Source organism: Micropterus dolomieu, linkage group LG11 (assembly GCF_021292245.1).
Source record: "Micropterus dolomieu isolate WLL.071019.BEF.003 ecotype Adirondacks linkage group LG11, ASM2129224v1, whole genome shotgun sequence".
Classification (NCBI taxonomy): Eukaryota; Metazoa; Chordata; class Actinopteri; order Centrarchiformes; family Centrarchidae; genus Micropterus; species Micropterus dolomieu.
This window is the reverse complement of record NC_060160.1, coordinates 19,261,126-19,284,330: the sequence shown is the minus strand read 5'-3', so window position 1 is coordinate 19,284,330 and position 23,205 is coordinate 19,261,126. Positions and strand designations below refer to the sequence as shown.

Genomic DNA, 23,205 nt, shown 5'->3' with positions numbered 1-23,205 from the left:
CTCCTCAGTGCAAGACACATGAAAGCCTGCATGGAGTTTGCTAAAAAACACCTGAAGGACTCCAAGATGGTGATAAATAAGATCCTCTGGTCTGATGAGACCAAGATAGAACTTTTTGGCCTTAATTCTAAGCGGTATGTGTGGAGAAAACCAGGCACTGCTCATCACCTGTCCAATACAGTCTCAACAGTGAAGCATGGTGGTGGCAGCATCATGCTGTGGGGGTGTTTTTCAGCTGCAGGGACAGGACGACTGGTTGCAATCGAGGGAAAGATGAATGCGGCCAAGTACAGGGATATCCTGGACGATAACCTTTTCCAGAGTGTTCTGGACCTCAGACTGGGCCGAAGGTTTACCTTCCAACAAGACAATGACCCTAAGCGCACCGCTAAAATAACGAAGGAGTGGCTTCACAACAACTCCGTGGCTGTTCTTGAATGGCCCAGCCAGAGCCCTGACTTAAACCCAATTGAGCATCTCTGGAGAGACCTGAAAATGGCTGTCCACCAACGTTTACCATCCAACCTGACAGAACTGGAGAGGATCTGCAAGGAGGAATGGCAAACTTGTTGCATCTTTCCCAAAACGACTCATGGCTGTATTAGATCAAAAGGGTGCTTCTACTAAATACTGAGCAAAGGGTCTGAATACTTATGACCATGTGATATTTCAGTTTTTCTTTTTTAATAAATTTGCAAAAATTTCTACATTTCTGTCTTTTTCTATCAAGATGGGGTGCTGAGTGTACATTACTGAGAAATAAAATGAACTTTTTTGATTTTTGGAAAATGGCTGCAATGAAACAAAGAGTGAAAAATTTAAAGGGGTCTGAATACTTTCCGTACCCACTGTATTTTGGTTCAAATGTTGAGTGTCAATAGGATCAAATAATATAATCATCAGCTTTGAGCGAAACTTGCCAAGTAAACTAAAGATGTGGTGGTGGGGCGATTTGTCTGCAGTCTCAGACTTTGAAAACCCCCTGGTCTAATCAGCACTGACCAAAGGAGAGTGACTCAGTGACTCAGACTGTCTGGTGTGGAAAACATTACCAGATGCTGTATCAGTGTGGTGAACTGCAAAGTCAACATAAATTCTGTCTTTTGATATTGGGGGGAACAAAAATTAAACAAATGCTTTTTTTTCTATCAGCAGGAAAACATTTAGGGACATGAAAACTGAAAATGCTCAGGAGAAAGCTGACTTGTAAGCAGTAAAGAAAGTGAAGCTTCTAAAACTCCTTCACATGCAAGTAATGGTGTGGAAAGGAAATCTGGGTGAGGGTGTGAGGTAGTGCAGAGCTCCAGATGATCTCACAGTCTTTAGAGGACTCCTGCATTGCTCAGAACAGAACATTGAGTCATGGCTGTTCTCAAGATGTGGACAATTTTATACAAACAACAAAGCATAAACACCAGGGGTGCGTTTACCCCTTTACCTTCAACAGTGAGTCATCCTCAATTCACCACAATGCTGCTGCAGAATATGGGCCAGTGGGAAACAAAATACCAGCAGCCACTTTGACAGGTGTTGCTGTTGTGGAGATTTTACACATAATCACATCTGATGGTGTTTTTTACATAAGCACACACAGCAAAATGCAGAGAAACAATGTGAGAAAAGATAGCTTTCCCTGCTAGAAATATCATGCACCCAAAATAGTTTAAAGATGAACTGCTGGCTACCTCTGCCCATCTGGATCACTACAGCTGACACTGAGCAGCTTATTATGGAGTGAAAGCTAATATGTTTGTGTGTTAAGAATTGTACATTTTTGTATAGAGGATGTCAGCAGAGGAAAGGCCTTGTTATAATCAAAATCAAAACAGCTTTTCCCAATGGGAGCATAAATGTGTGGGATATTTTTTAGTGAACTGCCTATTGTGAAATTGTTTGTGTGCTATGACATTTTCCTCTTGGTGGTGCTACAGCAAAGGCCAACAGTCGTCATCCCCCATTCATCCTATTCAACATATAAGCACCAAACTGACCAAAGGATGGTCAAAAAGGAGTAGTTTGACATATTGGGAAATGCACTCATTCACTTCATTCATTTTTTGTCAATCTACAAATATAACTTCTACTGCATGCTACTTAGCTTAGCAAACATACTAGAAACAGCTGACATGGCTCAGTCTAAAGTTAAATAAATAAGGACAGCTGTGCATTTGTTATGATTACATAACTTCAAAAACTAGCGAGTAAAAAACTTTGCTAACACAGCCAAACATTTTGCAGCCTTTTATTTCATGAAGCTCTTGCTATCATCCGAGAGCATCTTGCTTGGTCACTCTCTTTTCCTTTTCTTAACTTCCTCTGTTAATGTCCTCCTCAGTCTCTATATCTATGCCATTATCTAACGTTATGTCCAGAGGCTGCTGAGCCCGGTTATTTTGCCCGTTCGCCCGGCCTTGTCTCGACACCAGCGCCGCTGTGTACCAGCAGCATCACAATGTTACTTGAAACTTGGGTGGCAAGCTAGCCAACAAAGCTCAACAAGACTGACAGCACTTACAGTAACGTTAACAATGTCCGAGTGTGTTATCTAGTAAGTCTCATATCATCAAAGATTAACCTCTGTCTGTGAAACTTCTGGACGATTTCGACAACTTTCAACACAACACATAGCAAGCCAGCTAATAAGTTATTACTTACTAGTCCAACAGAAAGGAGGCCAGCTCAGCATCTGTCCTGCATCTTTTCAGCTTTTAGCTCACGCCATCGAGTTACAGCCAGGCCGATACTTGTTCTTGCCCAGTTGCTTGCTCCTCACCCTCTCTTTTTCTCTTCCTCGCTTCCTCCGACATCTTCTTCGGTCTCTTTGCAGCCTCTGCCATGATATCCATACTGAGAATACCGAGCTAGCTTCTTCCAAAGAACTTATTTTGTACATTATATACTCTTTGCTTCTTGCTTGCTTAAGAGTCTTGTTGAAGTGTTGTAGTGCTGTAAAGCATGACGCTGTTCTCGCAACAGACATCCTGCCCGGGATTTCAATGTGGTGCCATAGAAAGCTCCCCTGGCCAGAGCAGCAGTGATAGATACATCATTCACCCGATTACAAGTCATTGAACCATGAAAATTATTTTTATTTTTATTATGTCCTGGAATATTTCTTGGCTGGGATAACCCCTAGGAAAATGGTAAATTGTCACTCTACACTTTATTTCTTCTGTAAGGATCAAACACACAAAATAAAATATGTTCATTACTGTAATGTTATGTAGCCGTAGAGGTGCTGATTGGTCGATTTTGTTACCTTTAGACAGAGCCAAGCTTTCCCCCCGTTTACAATATTTATGCAGTTATTTTGATCTACATTTTTTGGTTGAACTTATTCTCCATAATAACCTGTAGCCTTCATATAGCCTGTCATGCAGCCTGTTGTGCTGCATTAGCCTCCGAATGTGTAAAGCCTTTTAAAGAGGCAAGATAAAGTTACACTTAATAAAGTCTAGTTTTAGTTAAACTGATGATGAACATTTCAAAACCTTTTTAGGGCACTAAGCTCAGTATAACAGAAATACTTGTCTGTAGTGTATAAAGCTATGCTATTGTTCATCCTCACTTGATCATATGCAGAAGTTTTTTTTGCCACGTAACAATATTCATGACAAACGCACATCATCATATTCTTCTGTGAAACACAACCCTATAGTTATCAGACAACTGTGCATGTTCACCACCCTCAAATTATAGAGGCTTTAAACTTGTGAAGTAGTGAACCTACACGTCGAGCTGTAAATGTTCCCATGCATCTGCTTTGAATAAATGTGGTAAAATTGGAGTCGGCAACTGAACTTTTATTTATGTGAATAAACAATTAACCAGTCTTGTCTTTTTCTGGATTTGTTTATTATACATGTATTTAAGTCTTTACAATTATTATCACAGAATGGCGAGTCAAGGATTTCTTCATCATTTATTGATCACCGCGACCTCCGCCACCACGACCTCCGCCACCACCACGACCTCCACTACCACCACCACGACCTCCACAACCAACAGGTTTGTCTTTCATTTCTTGTCCTTTTGCTTCTTTTTTCCCTTTAACCTGTAAACAACCACAAGAACATATGTTTGTATCTATATATGTATAGTTTTAATTCAAAAAGGTTGGAAAACTCCTCCTTCCTGTAAAAGAAAATGGAAAATGAACACCAGAGCACTGCAGAGTTACTGAATCAGCCAGTGAGGCAAAACGTATGAAGCACTGTTCAGGAAGATGAAAGATGACTTACTCCATCTGATTCAGATGTTAAGTGTCCTTCCGTTGCCTCTGGCTTCTTTCCCTTCCCGTCCTGAAAGGGGAAGCAGCTTTTTGAGTACACGTTTTCATGCTGTTAGTCACAGGTCTAAAGCACTGTAAGGAAGAAAACTGACTCACCTTTTTGCCAGCTGTGATAGAAAGACAAAAAACAAAGTCAAAAATGTGCAAACTGACAAAAAAAATTACACATGAACTAAAACCAAATGTATCAAAAAAGGTTGCAAATGGACGGTTGACATGAAAATGCAATTTTAGTTCAATTTAAGCCAATGGTGCCTTTAAAAAAAATTATGATCTTATTGCACCACGGAATAATAAAATCTCAACACAGACAGTGGTCTTTTCCTATTGTTTAAATTATCTTTGACAATGAACACAATTGATTTACTTTCAGTTGTTGTGTGAAGTACTGTATTTGAATTCCTGGGAATACTAGCGCTAAATCACGGCAGGGGATGGGGGGTCATGCCCCCTCCCCCAATAGGCTGTATGAAAAATGGAAATTTTTATTAACCAGTCATCAAATGTCTCTAAAAGCTAAAAGGAAGCTAATTTTCTCCCCTCGATATTCAGTGTTAAACTGACTCCAAACACACTGGATGCTCGATACACAACAGCTGTGCAATGCTAGCGAGCACGTGCCAACATTTTGGTCCACCACACAGGTAAAACACAGGATGTTTAAATCGCAGCACCACTGATGTACATGTTAAATATTAAGCAGTGTGTCACTGTTGCTGGTGGTTTACACATCTGGTCAGGTGTTTTTAAATATATTACATAGGCCAATATATTTTCAATCTATATTTAGCCGCCCCCCCGACAGAAGGTTTGACCCTCGGTTAAATAACAAAAGGAAATAAGCCATTAAAAAATTAAAAGCAATTATTATATTATGCCAAACACCAAACCCTAAGGTGAGATTGGAGCTACTAACCTACTGCTGACCTACTCTCAAATGTGCAGTAAACCAAGTGAAGTACAAGATGCAGTCAAAATCTGTGCACACATAATTAAAGAGACTTACGTTCACTCATTTTTTCTGTGCAGAACAAAGTTTTTCCCTGGGAAAACAAATGAAAAGAAGGCTCTTTCAAATCTGAATCATTACATTACACTTGCATTACAAATAATCAGCAGTACCCATTACATACCCGGTGCAAAAATCAAGGATTGTGTCTAATGTGTGTGTTTAGTTTGTATTTATAAGGGGCCGTATGAGACGACGTGGGTGTGTTAGTACTGCATACAAGTTGTGAAATGCTGTGACGGATGTAGGACAGGTAAGCTTGTGGGTGTGGTCAGTCAGTGTTTTTCCACCTGAGATCAACTGACAGTTCCACCTCTAAACATTAATATAAGGACATTCACAGACACTTGAGAGCAGGGGCGTAACCAGAGGGGTGTCTGTGATTAAAACTGGCCCACCCTTAAAATTGTTCTGAATTGCCAAATCTTTTCTCCGAAAATCACCTTCAGGCACAGCAATTTTCTATTTGCTCAACAGTGTATGTTGTAGGGGAAACGTAACATGCTGCCCGGATTACATTTTAAGTCTCATGCTGCAACAGATTTCTAGCATGAGACAGGAGGCACATTCCAGCAATATTATAAAAGCCACACTGCTGCCTGTACTAGTGCCGAAAATTTCCCGGTGATCTTAAAATCTTTCTTCAAATTACTGTGGGCGTGTATGCACTTAAACGCCTATGAGGCAGGGCTGCATTTTAGTCTTACATGTTACTAGTAAGGGATCATTGTTATACATTTATTTGATCATGCCTCATGGTAAACTTGTTTGATGCAAACAGGTTATGAAGGGTACAGTAGGCCTACAGTAGCATAACTGTGGATTAAACAAATGTTACTTATAGGGCTGTCCCCGACTAAGGGATTTACAAAGTCTCTCTCTCTCTCTCTCTCTCTCTCTCTCTCTCTCTCTCGTCACGGTTCCTCACGGAATAACCCGGAAGTCCCGCGAGGTGCGGACAACTCCGCACAACACCATTGAAGGTGGGACTCCATCTTCAGCAAGTGTTCCTCCTGCCACTACACATACGCCTACTCATGCGCACTGACGACCCAGGGTTAGGGTTAGAATTTTGGATTTATTCACGCACTTTAAAAACATTTATTGGAAGTGTTTTTTTTTTTTCTTCTTTTTACATGTTTATTTACAGCATTAAACGTCAAAATGTATATTGTAATAGGCTGTACATTTACTTATTGGGAGAAAACTGGTAGTTCTATGGAAAATCAGACGTTGAGCACCCCCATATCGCCAAAATGGCATGATCCTTGTTTCGCTGTGAAGCTTCGACTGTGAAATTGACAGTTGAAACAGGCTCCGCCTATCGAAGCATCGAATCTTCGACTATTTGGGGTCAGCCCTAGTTACTAAGTAGGTTTATTTGTCAGACAATGTACAGTAATAAAAAAGCAATTATAAAAATGGTAAGCAGAAATAAACTATATTCAGCAGAGCAGTGCTGAGGATGAATTTGAGTTTAAAAGTCTGATAGCTTGGGGGGAAAAGCTGCTCTGCAGTCTGGTGGTGCAGCAGCAGAAACTAATATATCTCTTCCCAGAAGGCAACAGGGTGAACAGGCTGTGGATGGGTGGGTGCTGTCCTTTAGTATCCTTTGGGCTCTGCGTATGCACCTCACCAGACCCCTCCAGAGGGGGTGCCATGGGTGCTTGAGCACCTGTCCTTTTGTCCTTTGTTTATTTATTTTTAAATTTGAAAACATGATGACCTTTTACCTGATGACCCCATCCATGACAAGCCCTGCCGTTCAGACCAGACACCTTTAGTGATTCAGCAGCTCTGCCTACAGGACACCTGCGATTCCGCCGGTAAGAGGGGTTTGCCGCAATGTGCTTGTTGTGGGCTTGGGTTGGATGTATTTTACTGATACTGCCTGGACTGCATCAGTGTTCGAAATGTTCAAAAAGGACCTTGACTCTATGGAAGCTAATTCGGCATATTGGACTTGTGCATGCCCACGAACCTCATTTCAACATAACTTGTGGGATAAGTTACTGCCAGTCGGCTTTTTCCAAGTATCATTCTTTTAGGCGGCATGTTTATCGTAAAAAACAAAAACAATATTTGTAATGCTCTGAATCACCTGAAGAAACATCCGAAGAACTAGTTGAACACACACAAGCAAGTTTTGTCTACATCAGATTTTTTCAGAAAGCATGCGATTCAATTGGGTCACCATACATAATAAAAGAACACTGCAAATCAAAAATGGACTTGACAGAACAAATCAGTTACACTGTAAGAGACAATGCAGGATTGAAAATTGGTACTTAAGTTCCAATCACACAGCTATTAAAAAATATTGCTGTGTAGATGATGTGTGGGAACAGGTTGTTTTGGATAACCACAGAAACTGAGATGATGATGTTCTGAGACTACGGTGATGGCATGTACTTTAAAGAGCACTCATTTTTCAAAGATAATCCTCAAGCTCTAACACTTCATTTTTATGAAGATAAATTTGAAATTGTAAACCCACTTGGAGCTAAAAGAAATAAGTATAAAATCTGTGCTTTTTATTATACAGTTGGGAACATAAGTGGAAAATATCGCTCAAAGTTGAGTCACATTCACTTAGCTTTAATGGTTCACCATTCACATGTGAAAGAGGGCTTGAAAGTACTATTACAACCCTGACCTTAAGATGCTCTCCACAGAGGGCTTCACTTTCAGTCTTAATGAAGTAGAGCACACGATTAAAGCTGCTCTAGCAACTATTTCATGTGAACAGCATCTCTGCTCATATATGATTGGGCGGTTGTCTTTCAATGGTCAAGTCAAGTCAAATTTATTTAAAGTGTAAAATCACCAGCTGTGTGGTTCCAGTACACTTTACAGAAAACAGAGACACATAAAGATTGCAGAATTGGATAAAAAAGGCTGACAACACATAACAAGATACACACACTAAAAACAACAATAAAATCCACAATTATAAAACTAATAATAAACTAGAACCGCCAGCCGTACCCCTCGCCCAGCGGAGGCCGCGTGAGTTGACCCGGGCGCTCAGCTGTGGCTTCGGGGACCCGCGACGAATAAGCGACCAGAGTTTGACATCAAAGGGACTTGCGGTTACGGAGATATAAAATGAATGCATGTCTATGGTAGTGGTATTTCATATACGAATAACAGCGCCGTCTAGATTCACAACAAATTTCACACAGCCCTTCGGGAGGGCGTGCCAGATAAGGTCCCCGAGTTTGGTGTAGTTCGGACGTTGCAAACCTAAGATATGACATCACATCCTTTTTTTAGCTTTTTTCGCAAACATTTGTTAGGTTATAATTGGAACATTTTTTCGCCGATCAACATTTTCCTCTACAAACTTTCATCAACTCAGTCCAGAGATTATGGCTAACTGATACCATCCGTGGGCTCCGTGCTGATCTCAGAGCCGCTGAAAGAAAATGGCAAAAAACCAAAGACCCTGCCGACCTTAAGGGCTACCAACTGCTCCCATCTTCCTTCTCAGCAAGCATCAGTGCTGCCAAAACTGTGTTCTATAATGACAGAATAAGCAGTGCCACTGACTCAAGGAAATTATTTTGCACTTTTATATACTATACAACATCAGAAAAATAAGGCCCTACCTCACTCAATGTCCCACCCAGCTTCTGGTACAGGCCATGGTTACCTCTCGCCTCGAATATTGCAATGCCCTCCTAGCAGGTCTTCCAGCTTGTGTTGTGAAAACCCTACAAATGGTTCTGAATGCAGCAGGGGTCTGGTTTTTGATCAGCCCAAAAGGACGCATGTCACTCCATTGCTGTGTGACCTCCACTGGCTACTCATGGCTTCCAGAATCAGATTCAAGTCACTAATGCTTGCATACAGAGTGACTACTGGGTCTGCGCCCACCTACCTAAACTCCATAATACAAGTTTACGTTCCTTCTCGGGCCATTACGCTCCTCCAACGAAAGCCGCCTTCACACAAAGCAATCCCAGTCCCAGCTGTTCGCATCTGTGACACCACGATGGTGGAACGAGCTACCACATGCCATCAGAGCAGTGGCGTCCCTCTCTAACTTCAAGAAGCTCTTGAAAACTCATCTCTTCCGAGAACACTTATAACACCTCTAACTCCTAACATGCACTTCCTGTGCTCTTCTTCTTCTGTCCCCTACAATTATCTTGTGTTGATTGCACTTTTTAACTCTAACTTCTTTCCCTAGGTATTCCCATTGATGCGATATGTGCCATTAGCGCTTACTAGTATTTATTACTGCTTTTATTAATATGTATTGTCAGTTGTAGATCTCGTGCTGTATTTTATGCTTTGTTAATGATTGTATGTTGTTCCTCAAATGTACGTCGCTTTGGATAAAAGCGTCTGCCAAATGAGTAAATGTAATTGTCGGTGACAAGTTTGGTGCCGATCGGACTTGCCGCTTCGGAGGAATTAATTAAAATAGGTTTTACAGTTTTCGCAATTTAGCCAAATGAAAACGTCATCGCACAGAGGCGTGTCCTATACCATACGAATCGGCAGTATCCCCCAAACACGTAGACATAAGGTTTGTGAATGTGCGACGTAATGGCGCGTAGTTATGAGGCAAAATGTGCCTTGGTGCAAAATTTTGCACAGGCCCTCAGGGGGGTGTCCCACATTATTGCTCCAAATTTGGTATGATCGGCCATTCTAAACGTAAAATATGACATCACTTCCCGCAAACATTTGTTAGCATATAATTGCAACATTTTTTGTCAGATCAAAATTTCCTCTGCAGACTTTTATCAGCTTGGTCCAGAGATTATCCGTACCAAATTTGGTGTCGATCGGACATGCGGCTTTGGAGGAGTTAATTAAAATAGATTTTTCAGTTATCACGATTTTGCATGTGTCATCTGTATCTGTTAATGTTGTCAAATATGCCCTTGGGGATGTTTTTGTTGTAGGTCTTGTACACACAGAAGCCATCCCTTCATTCTTGAAAATTAAGTATGTTGAGACTTTTTGGGTGTTGTGTGGGAAACTTATTTCCTTGCTCTTTTGACAATCATTTCCACGCTTACCGTGTCACAGTTAACAGACAACGGTTGGTTTGGGTTTCATTGAGGTATTCTGTCTAAATATGTTGAATTTTTTCCTGTTCATACAGACGGGGGACAAATCGAAGGAGTATAAAAAGTGTCTATTGTTCAATGTATCCTGTAGTTTCACATTGGGGTTTAGGTAGAATTGTTAGATCAGTGGATGTTATAGTGTTATAATAAACAGTCAAAAAGCAATTATTGTGTAAAGAATTCTGGTACATTTGTCTCCTTAAAATCCAGAATAGCTTTTCGCTGGGGTGGTGCCCTTAATAGGACATATTACCCTTTAAATGGGTACATTATCGTACTACTGTATATACAGTGGGGCCAAAAAGTATTTAGTCAGCCACTGATTGTGCAAGTTCTCCTACTTAGAAAGATGAGGTCTATAATTTTCATCATAGGTTCTAAAAAGTTCTATTTTGGTTTCATCCATATGCTCTCTGGCAAACTTCAGACGGGCCTGGACATGTACTGGCTTAAGCAGGGGGACACGCCTGGCACTGCAGGATTTGAGTCCCTCTCGGCGTAGTGTGTTACTGATGGTAGTCTTTGTTACTTTGGTCCCAGCTCTCTGCAGGTCATTCATCAGGTCCCTCCGTGTAGTTCTGGGATTTTTGCTCACTGTTCTTATGAACATTTTGACCCCACGTGATGAGATCTTGCGTGGAGCCCCAGATAGAGGAAGATTATCAATTGTCTTGTATGTCTTCCATTTTCTTACAATTGCTACAATTGCTCCCACAGTTGATTTATTCACACCAACCTGCTTGCCTATTGTAGATTCACTCTTCCCAGCCTGGTGCAGGTCTACAATTTTCTTCCTGGTGTCCTTCGACAGCTCTTTGGTTTTGGCCATGGTTGAGTTTGGAGTCTGACTGTTTGAGGCTGTGGACAGGTGTCTTTTATACAGAGAACGAGTTCAAACAGGTGCCATTAATACAAGTAACGAGGGGAGGACAGAAGAGCTTCTTAAAGAAGAAGTTACAGGTCTGTGAGAGAAATCTTGCTTGTTTGTGGGTGACCAAATACTTATTTTCCAACATAATTTACAAATAAATTCTTTAAAAATCCTACAATGTGATTTTTATTTCTCATTTTGTCTCTTATAGTTGAAGTGTACCTATGATGAAAATTACAGACCTCTCTCATCTTTCTAAGTAGGAGAACTTGCACAATCAGTGGCTGACTAAATACTTTTTGGCCCCACTGTAGTTTAAAGGTACCTTTATGTCTTGCAGGGTACACAAAAATAGACTAGCAATAAATGGTACCCTTTTAGGTACACACCCATACCCGTACGCAGTAGTGGTCTTATTAGGAGTGTCATGTTAGTGGATCATTATCACCAATGCAGTACTGTGTGTAACATTTTAATGTTTTTCTAGTTATGATCGTTAATTTTAACAAATGTATATACTGTTGGTAACATTTTCAAAGCTTATCATATGTTTTACATGTAAAATATTTTTCTTCAAATAAACTTCTAATTAAATAATGAAAAAAAATAGTAAATACTACAATAATTACCTTTGAAATGTAGTTTAGTAGATGTAAAGTAGCATACAACAAGAACAGTACAAGTATCTCAACATTATACTTAAAGTACTTGTGTAAATGTACTTTCTAACAAGAAATGTAAATGCAAAAGTAGTACCATGAGTGATTGAGGTCATCCCAACGCTGTAGCCTACACGTGTTTGTTTGTAACCAGTCACCACCGGTTCAAACTGCAACAGTAGTAATACCAACCTCACTGTCTGTTTGGGTATTTACAATAATTACATCCCTTGGGCTCCACCTTTCTGTCTTAAGTCATTCGTAAAAAACATCACATGAGGTGATCCAGGTAAGTGCACTAGAGGACAACAAACCGGTCTCATGAAGTCTGATGGGTGAAGGGGAGTTTTGTAGACGGCCAAATTATTGTGACCCGAAACGATCAGTCTTCTGTTTTCTGAAGCGCAAACATGTCTAAAAATGTTGTTTTCTTGTATTTTGATATTCAGCTCTTTGTCATGTCAAACCTGATGATGATTTGTGCACTAATTCAAAGAAGCTTGGCCTAAATAGGCTGTGTGGCTCAGGCAAAGGAATGTCTCAGCACTCATTTTCATGTGAACATGCACAAACTTGAAAGTTTAGTGCATACCTAACTTGTGTGAAAATAACCTCCCTTATAAAAATGCTGTCAAATCATGTTGATTCAGGTGAAGGTGCTGCATCTGTTTTAAAGCTGCAGCGTTTCTCATAATGTCTATAATTGCACCTTTGTGATTTTAGATAATCATTCATCTCTAAATCAGGTTATAATAACAATAAACAGCTGAAAGGGGAAACCAGATGTGAGTAAATAAAGCCTGAATGAGTGTGGTCATTGCTGTTCACTCACTTCACTTCACTTCACTTTTAGTCAAGCTCACTTAGTTTTCACTTATCTTTCACTGAGTAATACTCAAAGGCCTTTCTATGTAAATGATGATCAGCTTTTTTGATCCAGAAAACGAGGACACTGTAGTCAGTATACAGTGAACAGCGGCCCATGACAAGCAAAGTGAAGGGGGAAAAAATGGGGAAGATTGCAGATGATTTAAAACAGTGACACTAGAATGTTTACACTGAAAATGCTGTTTTCATTGCATTATTGTTTAATTTATTCCAAGTAGATTTGAATTAAGAAAATAAAATAGATAAAGTTTTTGTTTTTGAAAATATTAGTTGTGTTTATTATATATCATTTATATTGCATTAGTTTTGCATTTGTTTCTTTTTTTTCTGAGAACCACAATGGGCTTATATCTGTCCATAATATCTGATTTAAGTAAAGATGCTCTCCCCACACAATGACAATTTGTTGTGAAATATTTTATAGCTGAACAGGTGAGATAACATGGAAAAACAACTACAGTTCCAGCATGGCTAATGAGAAAACTCAATCTGGTGATGAGGACCAGGGGATACAATCAAAAGCTCCAGGGCAAGCAAGTAAGTGGAGTTAAAATTGCTTTGTCAACACTTTTTGAGTCACCTTGATATTTTTGACCAAAAAGCCACACAGGGTGACTGAACAGCAGATTCATACTAAATATCTGGGTCGTATCACAGAGCAGTCTATATTACAGGATAACTACAGCACAGCTGATGTGTTGAGCACTGCAGGAAGTGGACTGTCTCTCTTCTTCGGTGTCTGTAGCTGCCTGTATATGTGTAGGTTACGGTTAGCTTCTGCATCAGCTTTAGGAAAGCAGGCTGGGAGGCAGGTGGCCTCTTGACCTCGTTCATATTTTGGAGGCTCCTTGTGACATAGATTTGGCGCCACGTTGTGGACATGATGTGCAATTGCCGTTTGTATCTGCTGCTGCCTCTGCTGTTAGCTTGATGACGGTGGTGCCGTACTTTGATGCGACAACACACGCAGATGTGATGTCTGGATTTATATCGTGCTATGTTGTGAATAAGGATCCCCTATCAAAACAGATAGTGACTCTGCCTTGTTCAACAACTGTTTTTCACACAGACACTGACCTCTGTAAATAATTAATTTGCTTTGCCCACATGGCTGCTGATGGGCAACTTGTGTATATTTTGTGTTCTATACAACAGCAGCATCAGCCTAAGGCACACCTGTGCAATACCCATGTTGTCTGATCAGCATCTTGATATGCTACACCTGTGAGGTGGATGGATTATCTCGGCAAAGGAGAAGTGCTCACTAACACAGAGTTTGACAGATTTGTGAACAACATTTGAGAGAAATAGGCCTTTTGTGTACATAGAGAAAGTCTTAGATCTGTGAGTTCAGCTCATGATGAATGGGGGCAAAAACAAAAGTGTTGCAGTTATAATTTTGTTCAGTGTATTTGTGGCTCATAATCTGTATTTACAGTGATTTTTTTTCCCAATGATTTATCTAACTAGTTTTTATTGAAATGACCTAAAATGATTTAATTTCTACAAGAAATGAAATTTATGGTGAAGATCAGGCAATTAAAGGACTCTGCAAGCGAAGAGGATGGCCTATCCTACCAATAGTTATACATTTACAGTATTTGCATAAAACATGTAGAAAAGCGCATTAAAAATGTAGAGGCTTGACTTATGATTAACTTAGATACAAGTACAGAGGAAACATAGATGGCCACAACTCCACCCCTGGAGCAGCTATTAGATCTACATAGAACATTTATTATCTGAGATGTTGCTTTGAGCCATGTTTCAGAAAGTGTATTTTTTGGTCTAGGTGCTGATTGATTTGTATTATCACCCTGACTTTTATTGCATTTTATTTCACCAATGTAACCAGTTCATCCTATGCAGAAATCCTCCAAACATTTGTTTGCCACATGATGTTGCTGACATGGCTGAAAATTCATAACAAACACAACGCATGTTTACCACACTTAAATTATAGAAGCTTTAGATTTGTTGAGTTGTGAATGGAGCCATAAAAGTTTCCATGCGTTTGCTCTGGATAATTGTGTTATATATGTGAATAAACAATAAATCAGTCTTGTCTTTTTCTGGATTATTTTATTAGAGATGCATTTAATTCTTTACAATCATTATCACAGAATGGCGATTAAAGGATCATTTATTTGTGACCACCACGGGGTGCTCCATGTCCATGTCCCTTTTCCTTCCCAGGTTCCTTTGCGTGTTCCTTTCCAGGTTCCTTTCCTTGTGGCTTTCCATGTTCTTTTTTCCCCTGTAAACAACCACAACCACAATGATTGATGCATTTTCTTAAAATACAGGCAGAGAAACGCCTGTATAGTTTTAATTATTTTTAATTAAGCACTCTTCAGGAAGATGAAAGATGACTTACTCCATCTGACCCAGATGTTGAGTGTCCTTCCGCCGCCTCTGGCTTCTTTGCCTTAATGTCCTGAGAGGGAAACCGCATCATGAGTACACATGTTTTCACGCTGTTAGTCACAGGTCTAAAGGAACTATAATGAAACAAACTGACTCACCTTTTTGCCGGCTGTGATGGAGAGAACAAAAATAAAGTCAGAAATTAAGTAACTAAAAACCAAATGTGTCAAAAGAGGTTGCACGGGACAGTTTGAAATGGCAAAATGGAAATAATCCATTAAAACATTTAAAGCGTTTATGATAAGATTTTACCTACTGCTCTCAAATGTGAAGTAAATGACCAAGTGCAAGATGCATTAAAATGTGTGCATACAAATAGAATAAAGTACAATTAGTATTTTAACTGCACCAATGCACTAAAGCACAGCATTCTCAACCTACGATAATAATTAGATATTGTTCAAAGTTCTGCGCAGAAAACTATTCTAAAGCATTCTTAACAAATAATCAAAGAGACTTACGTTCACTCATTTTGTCTTGTTGACAAGGGCAGTACAAAGTATTTTCCTGGGCAAACAAATAAAAGGAAGAATCTTAAAAATCTGAATCATTACATTTCTAGCAGTCATTACAAATAATCAGCAGTAACCATTACATACCTGGTGCAAAAATCCAGAATTGTGTCTAATGTGTGTGTTCAGTCTGTATTTATAAGGGGCTGTACGACATTATGTGGGTGTGTTATTGTTGCACACAAGTTGTGAAATGTGACTGATAGATGTAGGACAGGTGTGATTGTGGGTGTGGCCAGTCAGTGTTTTTCCATGTGAGAGCAACTGACTGTTCCACCTCTAAACATTAATATAAGAACATTCACAGACACTTGAGAGCAGGGGCGTAACCAGAGGGGTGACTATGATGACAACTGGCCCACCCTTAACTTGACGCTGTATCTGCAAACCTTTTCTCTGAAAAATCACCTTCAGGCACAGCCATTTCCTTGTTTGCTCAACAGTGTATGTTGCAGGGGAAAGATAACATGCTGCCCGGATTCCGTTACATCAAATGATTATATTGAACACATTTAGAAAATGTTCATAGTCAGTGTATTCAGCTGATAATTCACTGTTAACATGCCAAATATACCTGCAAATATTCACTGTGAAGGTGGTCCAGGTACTTTATAGGCAACTGAATTAATTTGGTTAAAATTATAAAATGATCACTGCTATGCAGGAACAGGTTTCAACCACGAGTCAAGAAGTACATTCCAGCATAATTATAAAAGTCACACTGTTCCCGGGGGAACTTATCCTGATAGGCCTACTGCGAATTACTGTTGAGTGTATGCACTTCAACTCCTTGGAGGCAAGCCCGCATTTTCTTGCATGTCACAGGCTTTTTAACCCATTAATGTTGACATGTCGACACCAGTGCTAGGTAGGCCTATTGGTCTTACATGTTACAAGTAAGGCATCATTGTTATGGATGCATTTATGTAATTATTCCTCATGGTAAACCTGTATCATGCAAACATGTTCTGAAGGGTACAGTAGGCCGACAGTGGCGGCATAACTATGGATAAACCAAATGTAGAATCTCTAAATCGTTACTGATAATGAGTGGTTGGAGGATTGAGATAGTTTACTAAAGTTAAACAAGAAATACCATACTATGAAAATACTCCAATACAGATATTTAATATTACAGATCATAAATCAAGGACACACCTTTCACTGTCTTCTGGCAATTATATAAAACCTGATGTTAAACGTCACATGAGGTGAGCCAGATACTGAATTCAAGGACAGACAAACACATGTGATAGCCCATCCCACTCTGCCTGCCTGTTTTGCAGATTCTGGGAGTCTCTTGCAGGCGGAGCTGAGAGGGTCGCTTGCTTGTTCTTGCTCATCTGGGCTGGACTTCTTAGCTTCAACCATAAAGGACTGCCCTTCTGGGGGTCTCACTCTCTGTCAGCGGGCCTACTGCATCAACCTCAGCTTTCTTCCTTTGCTTGATTTTGCAGCACCAGCCAACATGCATTACACATACATAGATTTACACTCATCTACAACACCTCTGAGATGACTGATGTCTCTCCTTCATACACACACACCCCACCAGTTCATTCATATGTTTATTAGTTTGAGTTAAATAAATTACTTTCTGTCCCTGTATCTGTGGGTGGCTGACATCTGATGGGCAAAAGCAGCAGACAGCCAAATTAATATGACCTAAAACAATCTGTCTTTTGTTTTCAGAACTATAACTCTTTGTCATATCAAACATGATGATCAAAAAGCCTTATTTAGATTTGTGCAATAACTCAGCAATGCTTGGCATACATAGGCTGTGTGACTCAGGCAAAGGAGCGTCTCAGCACTAGTTTTCATGTAAACATGCACAAACTTGAAAGTTTAGTGCATACCTAACTTGTGTGAAATAACCTTCCATATAAAAAATGCTGTCAAATCATGTTCATTCAAGTGAAGGTGCTGCATCTGTTTTAAAGCTGCAGTGTTTCTCATAATGTTGAAAATTGCACCTTTATGACCTGAGATAGTCATTCCACTGAATCAGGTTATAATAACAATAAACAGTTGGAAGTGGAAACCAGACACAAGTAAATAAAGCCTGAATGAGATCATTGCTATTCATTCCACAGCCAGCATACTCCACTGCTGGCAAAACAAGCAATTCTTTTTATTTTCATTTTGTTTTCCCTGATCTTTCACTGAAAAATTCACAGATCTATTTAAATGATGATCAGCTTTTTTGATCCAGATTTTACCATCAAAACCAAAAAAAGAGAGGATTGTTTATCAGTTTATGGTGAACAGGGGCCCCTAGTGGTGACCTCATAAATGAAAAATAAATTGCAAATGATTTTCTGATTATATAAAACTGACACTAAAAGTTTTACAATGCAGATGCTGTTTAATTATATAATACCCACATCTTTTTTTGGATTTTGTTCATTCATTGCATTTTTCATTGCATTATTGTTTTATTATTCTCCAGTAGATTTTAGTTAGAAACATAAAAATTTAAATTTAAGTTAAAGTTTTCATTTTGAAAATATTAGTTGTGTTTATTATATATTATTTATTATATCTTATTTTCACATTAGATCTTTTCTTTTTTTCTAAAAACCACAACTGGCTTATATCAGCCCATAATATCGATTTAAGTAAAGATGCTCCACCCACACAATGCTGTTTGTTGTCTGTATTACAGGATACCTACAGCACAGCTGAACTGTTGAACACTGCTTGAAGTGGACTGTCTTTCTTCTTCTGTAGCTGCCTGTACTTGTGGGTTACAGCAGTCAGTTAGCTTGTGCATCAGCTCTAGGAAAGCAATAAGACAGGCGTCCTATTGGCCTCTCCTTCATATTTTGGAGGCTCCATGTGACAAAGGATTTGGCGCCACATTGGGGACTTAATGTGCAATTGTCGCTGCTTTTAGCTTGATGACGGTGAATCCAGCTAATGTGGAGGTCGGTACAGTCTTTACTGATGCCTCACTGATCTATCTAAACAAAAAATAATATCTAAATAATAGCAGTTTTTTAATGTAACTTGTGGGGAAAATGGCAAGAAGGCAGCATAGCTGCAGCCCAGTAGCCCAACGTTAGTTCTGTTGCTTCACAGACGGTCTTTGGTTTGGCTGGGGCCTCCCGGGGGCCCTTCTGTGTGGGTTCTCTCCAGGTGCGCATGTTCCCTACCACAGTCCAAAGACATGAAAGTCAGGTAAATTGGAGACTCTAAATTACTCTTATAATGTCAGGTGTCAATGTAAGCTTTCATGTGTTTTTAGCCCTGGGATAGACTGGCAACCTGTAGTACCCTGACTCTCTCCCAGTGCCAGCTGGGATTGGCTCCAGCCCCCCTGCTATGGATGGACGGAGGGAAGTAAAGATTATGAATATGGTATTATGCTCAAGGCAAAACAGCAGAATCAACTATATAACTATGATATAAATAAACCCAATAATGGAAAGTCACCTGCATTTGTGAGAAGAAGGATAACATTATGTTTAAAATTAGCCTGCCAGCCATAACACTACACAACATTACTCTGATCACATACCTGCAGGACTAATAATATTCCCATCAGCTTTAGTTGTTCTTTGTATTTAGTGCAAATTAGCGAATGTTAGCAATAACATGCTAACACGCTAAACATTATACCTGCTACACATAAACATGTTAGCTTTGTCACTGTGGACATGTTAGCATAATGGCGTTTGTAGCTAGGTTCTTAGTCTTGTTAATTGATATATCTGTTAATTAACTCTTAAATTATAATAATTAAAATGTAACTACTACTCACTTCACAAGCAATTGTTGTTAATAAAACTAATGACATGTTTAAAAACTCAACAACTTAGTTCACCATGTAGTACAATACTTTCCAGGTATTAACGTGTTAGAGGCATACACAAATTTAAACACAAACTTCTTAGGCATTAATTCTAAAATAACTCAAATACTTGCAGGCAAATATATTTTGTAAACAGCTTTTGCTCATTAGCAGGGTTGATCTAAGTAGAATGTAAGCTATGTGGACTATGTAGCTCAGACTGGTAAAAGATGTGTTTGTTTCCATAATGATCTAGAAATTGCAGAGCACTGACTCTGAGTCAATGACTGACTTCACCTCTCCTTGAGACGCTTGTGGCATTTGTCTGCCAGGCTGCAAGTTTTCTGCATGCCATTAGCTCTCAGATTTGGCAGCGTACCGTGCATGAAGTGTTGTGGGAACCCCCCCCCCCCCCAGTCTTTAGGAAGCTTGTTTAGTACTCTAAACATGTAGTCTGGAGCTCGTAGGAGACGCAGCTGGTGAATCCACAGTGAGAACAAACGACACACACATCTCATTTTTGTTGTGTGGATTTATATTGTGCCATATTGTGAATGAGGATCCCCTATCAGAAGTCAGTAACCAACCACATATCCCTTATATATGGCTATTTTGCTGCCAAGCATATGATGACACAACATATCATACACAGAAGAAAAAATATGTTAATGTGTCAGTTAAGCAAAAGTGCTAATTTGGGCCTAATTTAAAATTCAGTGTGTTGTCGGCAGGGTGACAGGATTTTACTAGCATGCTTTGAGCAGAGGATAAGTGAGGAGGGGAAAGAGCAAGTGCTTTAGAAGGCGAGAGGGAGTGAGAGAGCATATGTGCAGGAGGGTGGGAGGATTGGTGAGAGAGAGAGAGGGAGAGAGGGAGAGGACATGCGGATGGGTGCTGTGAAATCCGTTAACAGGGGAGCTCTGTGCATTTGTTAGACGTCTTGGCTGCTTGCCCAACTTGGCTCATTGTAGTCGAGGCATGATCGTCGACTCTAGAAAGCCCTCTCTGCCGCCTCGCGCCTGGACCCAGCCCAGCTCTCACTGCTGACATGGAAAGACCCGTGAGTCCCTTCTCTCTCCTCCCCTTCTCTCTTCCCAGCTCTGTCACTCTGGTATTAGGTTCCCCCTCTTCTTGTTCAGCTCTGTCGCAGATTTAGCTGTGGCTACATGCGTTTCAGTTGGGTCTCTGGCTCCTGTTGTAGCTCCTGTAGGAGGCAGGAACGCTGTGTGGGGAGGACGCTTTGGCAGCTTTCTCTCTGCAGGGCCCCCTTCTCCCCTTTGCCTGCCTGTTCGGGCATGGGTGCTGTCCGCTGGCAGACCCACAACGGCTTGGTGTGTATTGTAGTTGTGTGTGTGTGTATGTGTGCATGTTAGCCTTGCTGCTGCACAATCACAGAACTGGCCAGCAGAACCCAGAGGGGTACCATCCACGCACAGAGTCTCCCCACTTTGGTTTGTGGAAGCCGGCGTTCACTTCAGTCTCCGCCATTGGCCTCGCTGAGATTCAGAGCCGGCAGCGTGTCTCTCCCTTGCGACTATTCTTGGTGGTATGTCCTCATGGTCTGTTGTGTTTGGATACCCTGACAACTAGAAGCCGTGAGGTAGCCACTTTCCAGCTTGCTGTCTCTCTGAGTGAGTCTAAACTTTTCTGAAGCTCACTGTGTCTTTGCAGGTTAGGCACAACTGCCTTCAGGATGTGTAGCTTTTGTTGTTTTACGAAAGGTCTGTGCTGTCGTCGTACATTTAAATAACGTCTGATCGCTCTTATAAAAAGACTGACTAGAGCGTGGTTGTTGAACTCAAACTGTTCAACATCTTATCAGTGGCAGCAATTCTTTGCAGGCGTAACAGCGGCGGCGATGGAAAAAGCACAAAAGATGTGATGGTCTTTGTGCGCTCACTAGCCATGAGTCATCATTCTGTGCTAGTAATATCACATATAAGTAGCCTTGACTGTCTTGTCGTCACTGGGGCAACAGTGAAGGATGACTGAGTCACTTTGGCAGGTCTACTTCCTGTCTCTGTCAAGAAGGTTTGACCCAGCTGAATAATAGAGTGTGGAGAAAAGGATAGTTTAAAATGAATTATATTTTTTCACCGTTTTAACAAGCAGCTAGTGACAACTTTCCTAATTGACAGCGTTGTTGTCACTCCTCCTCTATAATAAGCAAACATCAGATGCAAGGATGAAACAGCTCATAAACTCATAAGTCTCTACCATCTTTTCAAAGTTTTGGCACATATTTGCCTTTCACATCACTTTCTCTCATGAATAAACTTACATTTTGCTGTTTCTTCATGCTTAAACTACGAGCTGCACGCAAGTGAGCAGTTTGCTTAAGAATAGTTTCTTTTTCCTTTTCGTATCATCTCATTACCTGGGGCATTTGTCTTTGCAACATTATGCTGCATTAATTAGGCAGGAGCTGCCTTGTGATCCATCGTGCTGGCATTTCATCCACTGTGGTACCAATTTAGAGGAATAGTTCAACATATTGGCAAATATGCTTATTCTTTTTCTTGCTGAGAGTTAGATGAGAAGGTCGACGCCACTCCAATGTCTGTACGTTAAATATAAAGCTAAATTCAGCAGTCAGCTTAGCTTAGCACAAGGACTGGAAACGGGGAGACAGCAATCCTCGCTCTGTCCAAAGGTAACACAATCTATCTAGTAGCACCTTTTAAACTCATAAATTCACTCATTTTGTTTAATCCATACAAAAATTAATTGTTGTAAAGTTGTGTGGAGCTGTGGTTTTACAGGTGGTTATGTGCCGGACTATTTTTGCTGCCTGGCAACATCACAATGAGGACAAGACTTCAGGAAGTTACGACTGTATGCTACCCTAAGCTAACTTGTTTCTAGCTGTAACTTCATGTATACCTTCAGACCAAGTGGCAACCATCCGTTGCTTCATTACCTCAGTAAAACACTTTGTCACTGAGTGTAATGAGCTACGTCCGCCTCTTTTACAGTCTATGGTACGGACATGAGCTTCATATCAATCTTCTCAACTCCTGCCAAGGAAGTGAATAAGTGTACTCCTATAGTGCAGTGGTTTTATTGCAGCTTCCTCTTGGCATCTCTGACATGTCATGCACCGAACCTGAACCTCTATTGATCTTCTTCTTTAAAGAAGTTGGCATACTCTCTTAAGCATTGTGCTGCAGAGAACGGAGTTTTTTTATTTTGCTCTACAGCCAACTAAAGGAACCACATTTTCCCCACTCACACATCACCTAAGAAAGACTACACAGACCAGATAGGAGAGGGAACATTAAGTTCCAGCAGGTTAAAGGAAATGAGATATCTATGTTGGAGATGGTTGATGCAATATTATCCTAATTTTACCTGTTGTGAATATGTGTGGACATTTCTTAACCTCTGCAGCTCTCTTGCACATGTTTGCAGTTGGTACAGCAAGTTAAAGAGAGATTTTCTAGAAAGGAAGTGTTAACACTCACCTAGTTACCGTTTCATGAGAGCACAATCGGTATAGGGCCTCTTGTCGTGTGAGGAGGCACTGACCGCGTTGAGATGTTTAGGATGCTCTATGCATTTTCAATGTGTAACTGAGCTTCTTAATAAATGCAATATCTGTGGGACGTTTGTTAGTGTTGTGTGTTACTGCAGCACACGCAGTGGTGTGAACAAACAGGGACATA

The 23,205-nt window shown here is 40.3% G+C and overlaps 2 protein-coding genes and 1 long non-coding RNA gene across 9 annotated transcripts in view; 1 reads left to right on the top strand and 2 right to left on the bottom strand.

The window, feature by feature from the left end:
* Window positions 1-3,843: 3,843 nt before the first annotated feature.
* On the bottom strand, window positions 3,844-11,238 carry LOC123978552 (putative DEAD-box ATP-dependent RNA helicase 29). Its single transcript, XM_046061827.1, has 5 exons — window positions 11,124-11,238; window positions 5,298-5,334; window positions 4,388-4,398; window positions 4,242-4,301; window positions 3,844-4,054 (listed from the first exon to the last, which is right to left on the bottom strand). The coding sequence occupies exons 1-5, from the start codon at window positions 11,214-11,216 to the stop codon at window positions 3,923-3,925; spliced, it is 333 nt and encodes a 110-aa protein (XP_045917783.1). The 5' UTR covers window positions 11,217-11,238; the 3' UTR covers window positions 3,844-3,922.
* LOC123978549 (coiled-coil domain-containing protein 9B) overlaps window positions 6,884-23,205 on the top strand; it is a 31,320-nt gene continuing 14,998 nt past the window's right edge. The window contains exons 1-2 of one of the 7 annotated variants that reach the window (XM_046061819.1): window positions 6,884-7,126; window positions 13,230-13,342. In XM_046061819.1, coding sequence (XP_045917775.1) covers window positions 13,280-13,342 — 63 coding nt within the window. In that variant the 5' untranslated portion in view covers window positions 6,884-7,126; window positions 13,230-13,279. Of the gene's footprint in view, window positions 7,127-13,229; window positions 13,343-18,492; window positions 18,675-18,828; window positions 18,928-20,436; window positions 20,601-20,775; window positions 20,872-21,116; window positions 21,172-23,205 lie in introns of those variants that run through there. The other 6 variants (XM_046061818.1, XM_046061823.1, XM_046061821.1 and 3 more) reach the window with 6 other exon arrangements.
* Window positions 14,871-15,895, bottom strand: LOC123978554. Its single transcript, XR_006827004.1, has 5 exons — window positions 15,832-15,895; window positions 15,694-15,739; window positions 15,331-15,341; window positions 15,183-15,242; window positions 14,871-15,062 (listed from the first exon to the last, which is right to left on the bottom strand). It is a non-coding gene; the product is annotated as an uncharacterized LOC123978554 (long non-coding RNA).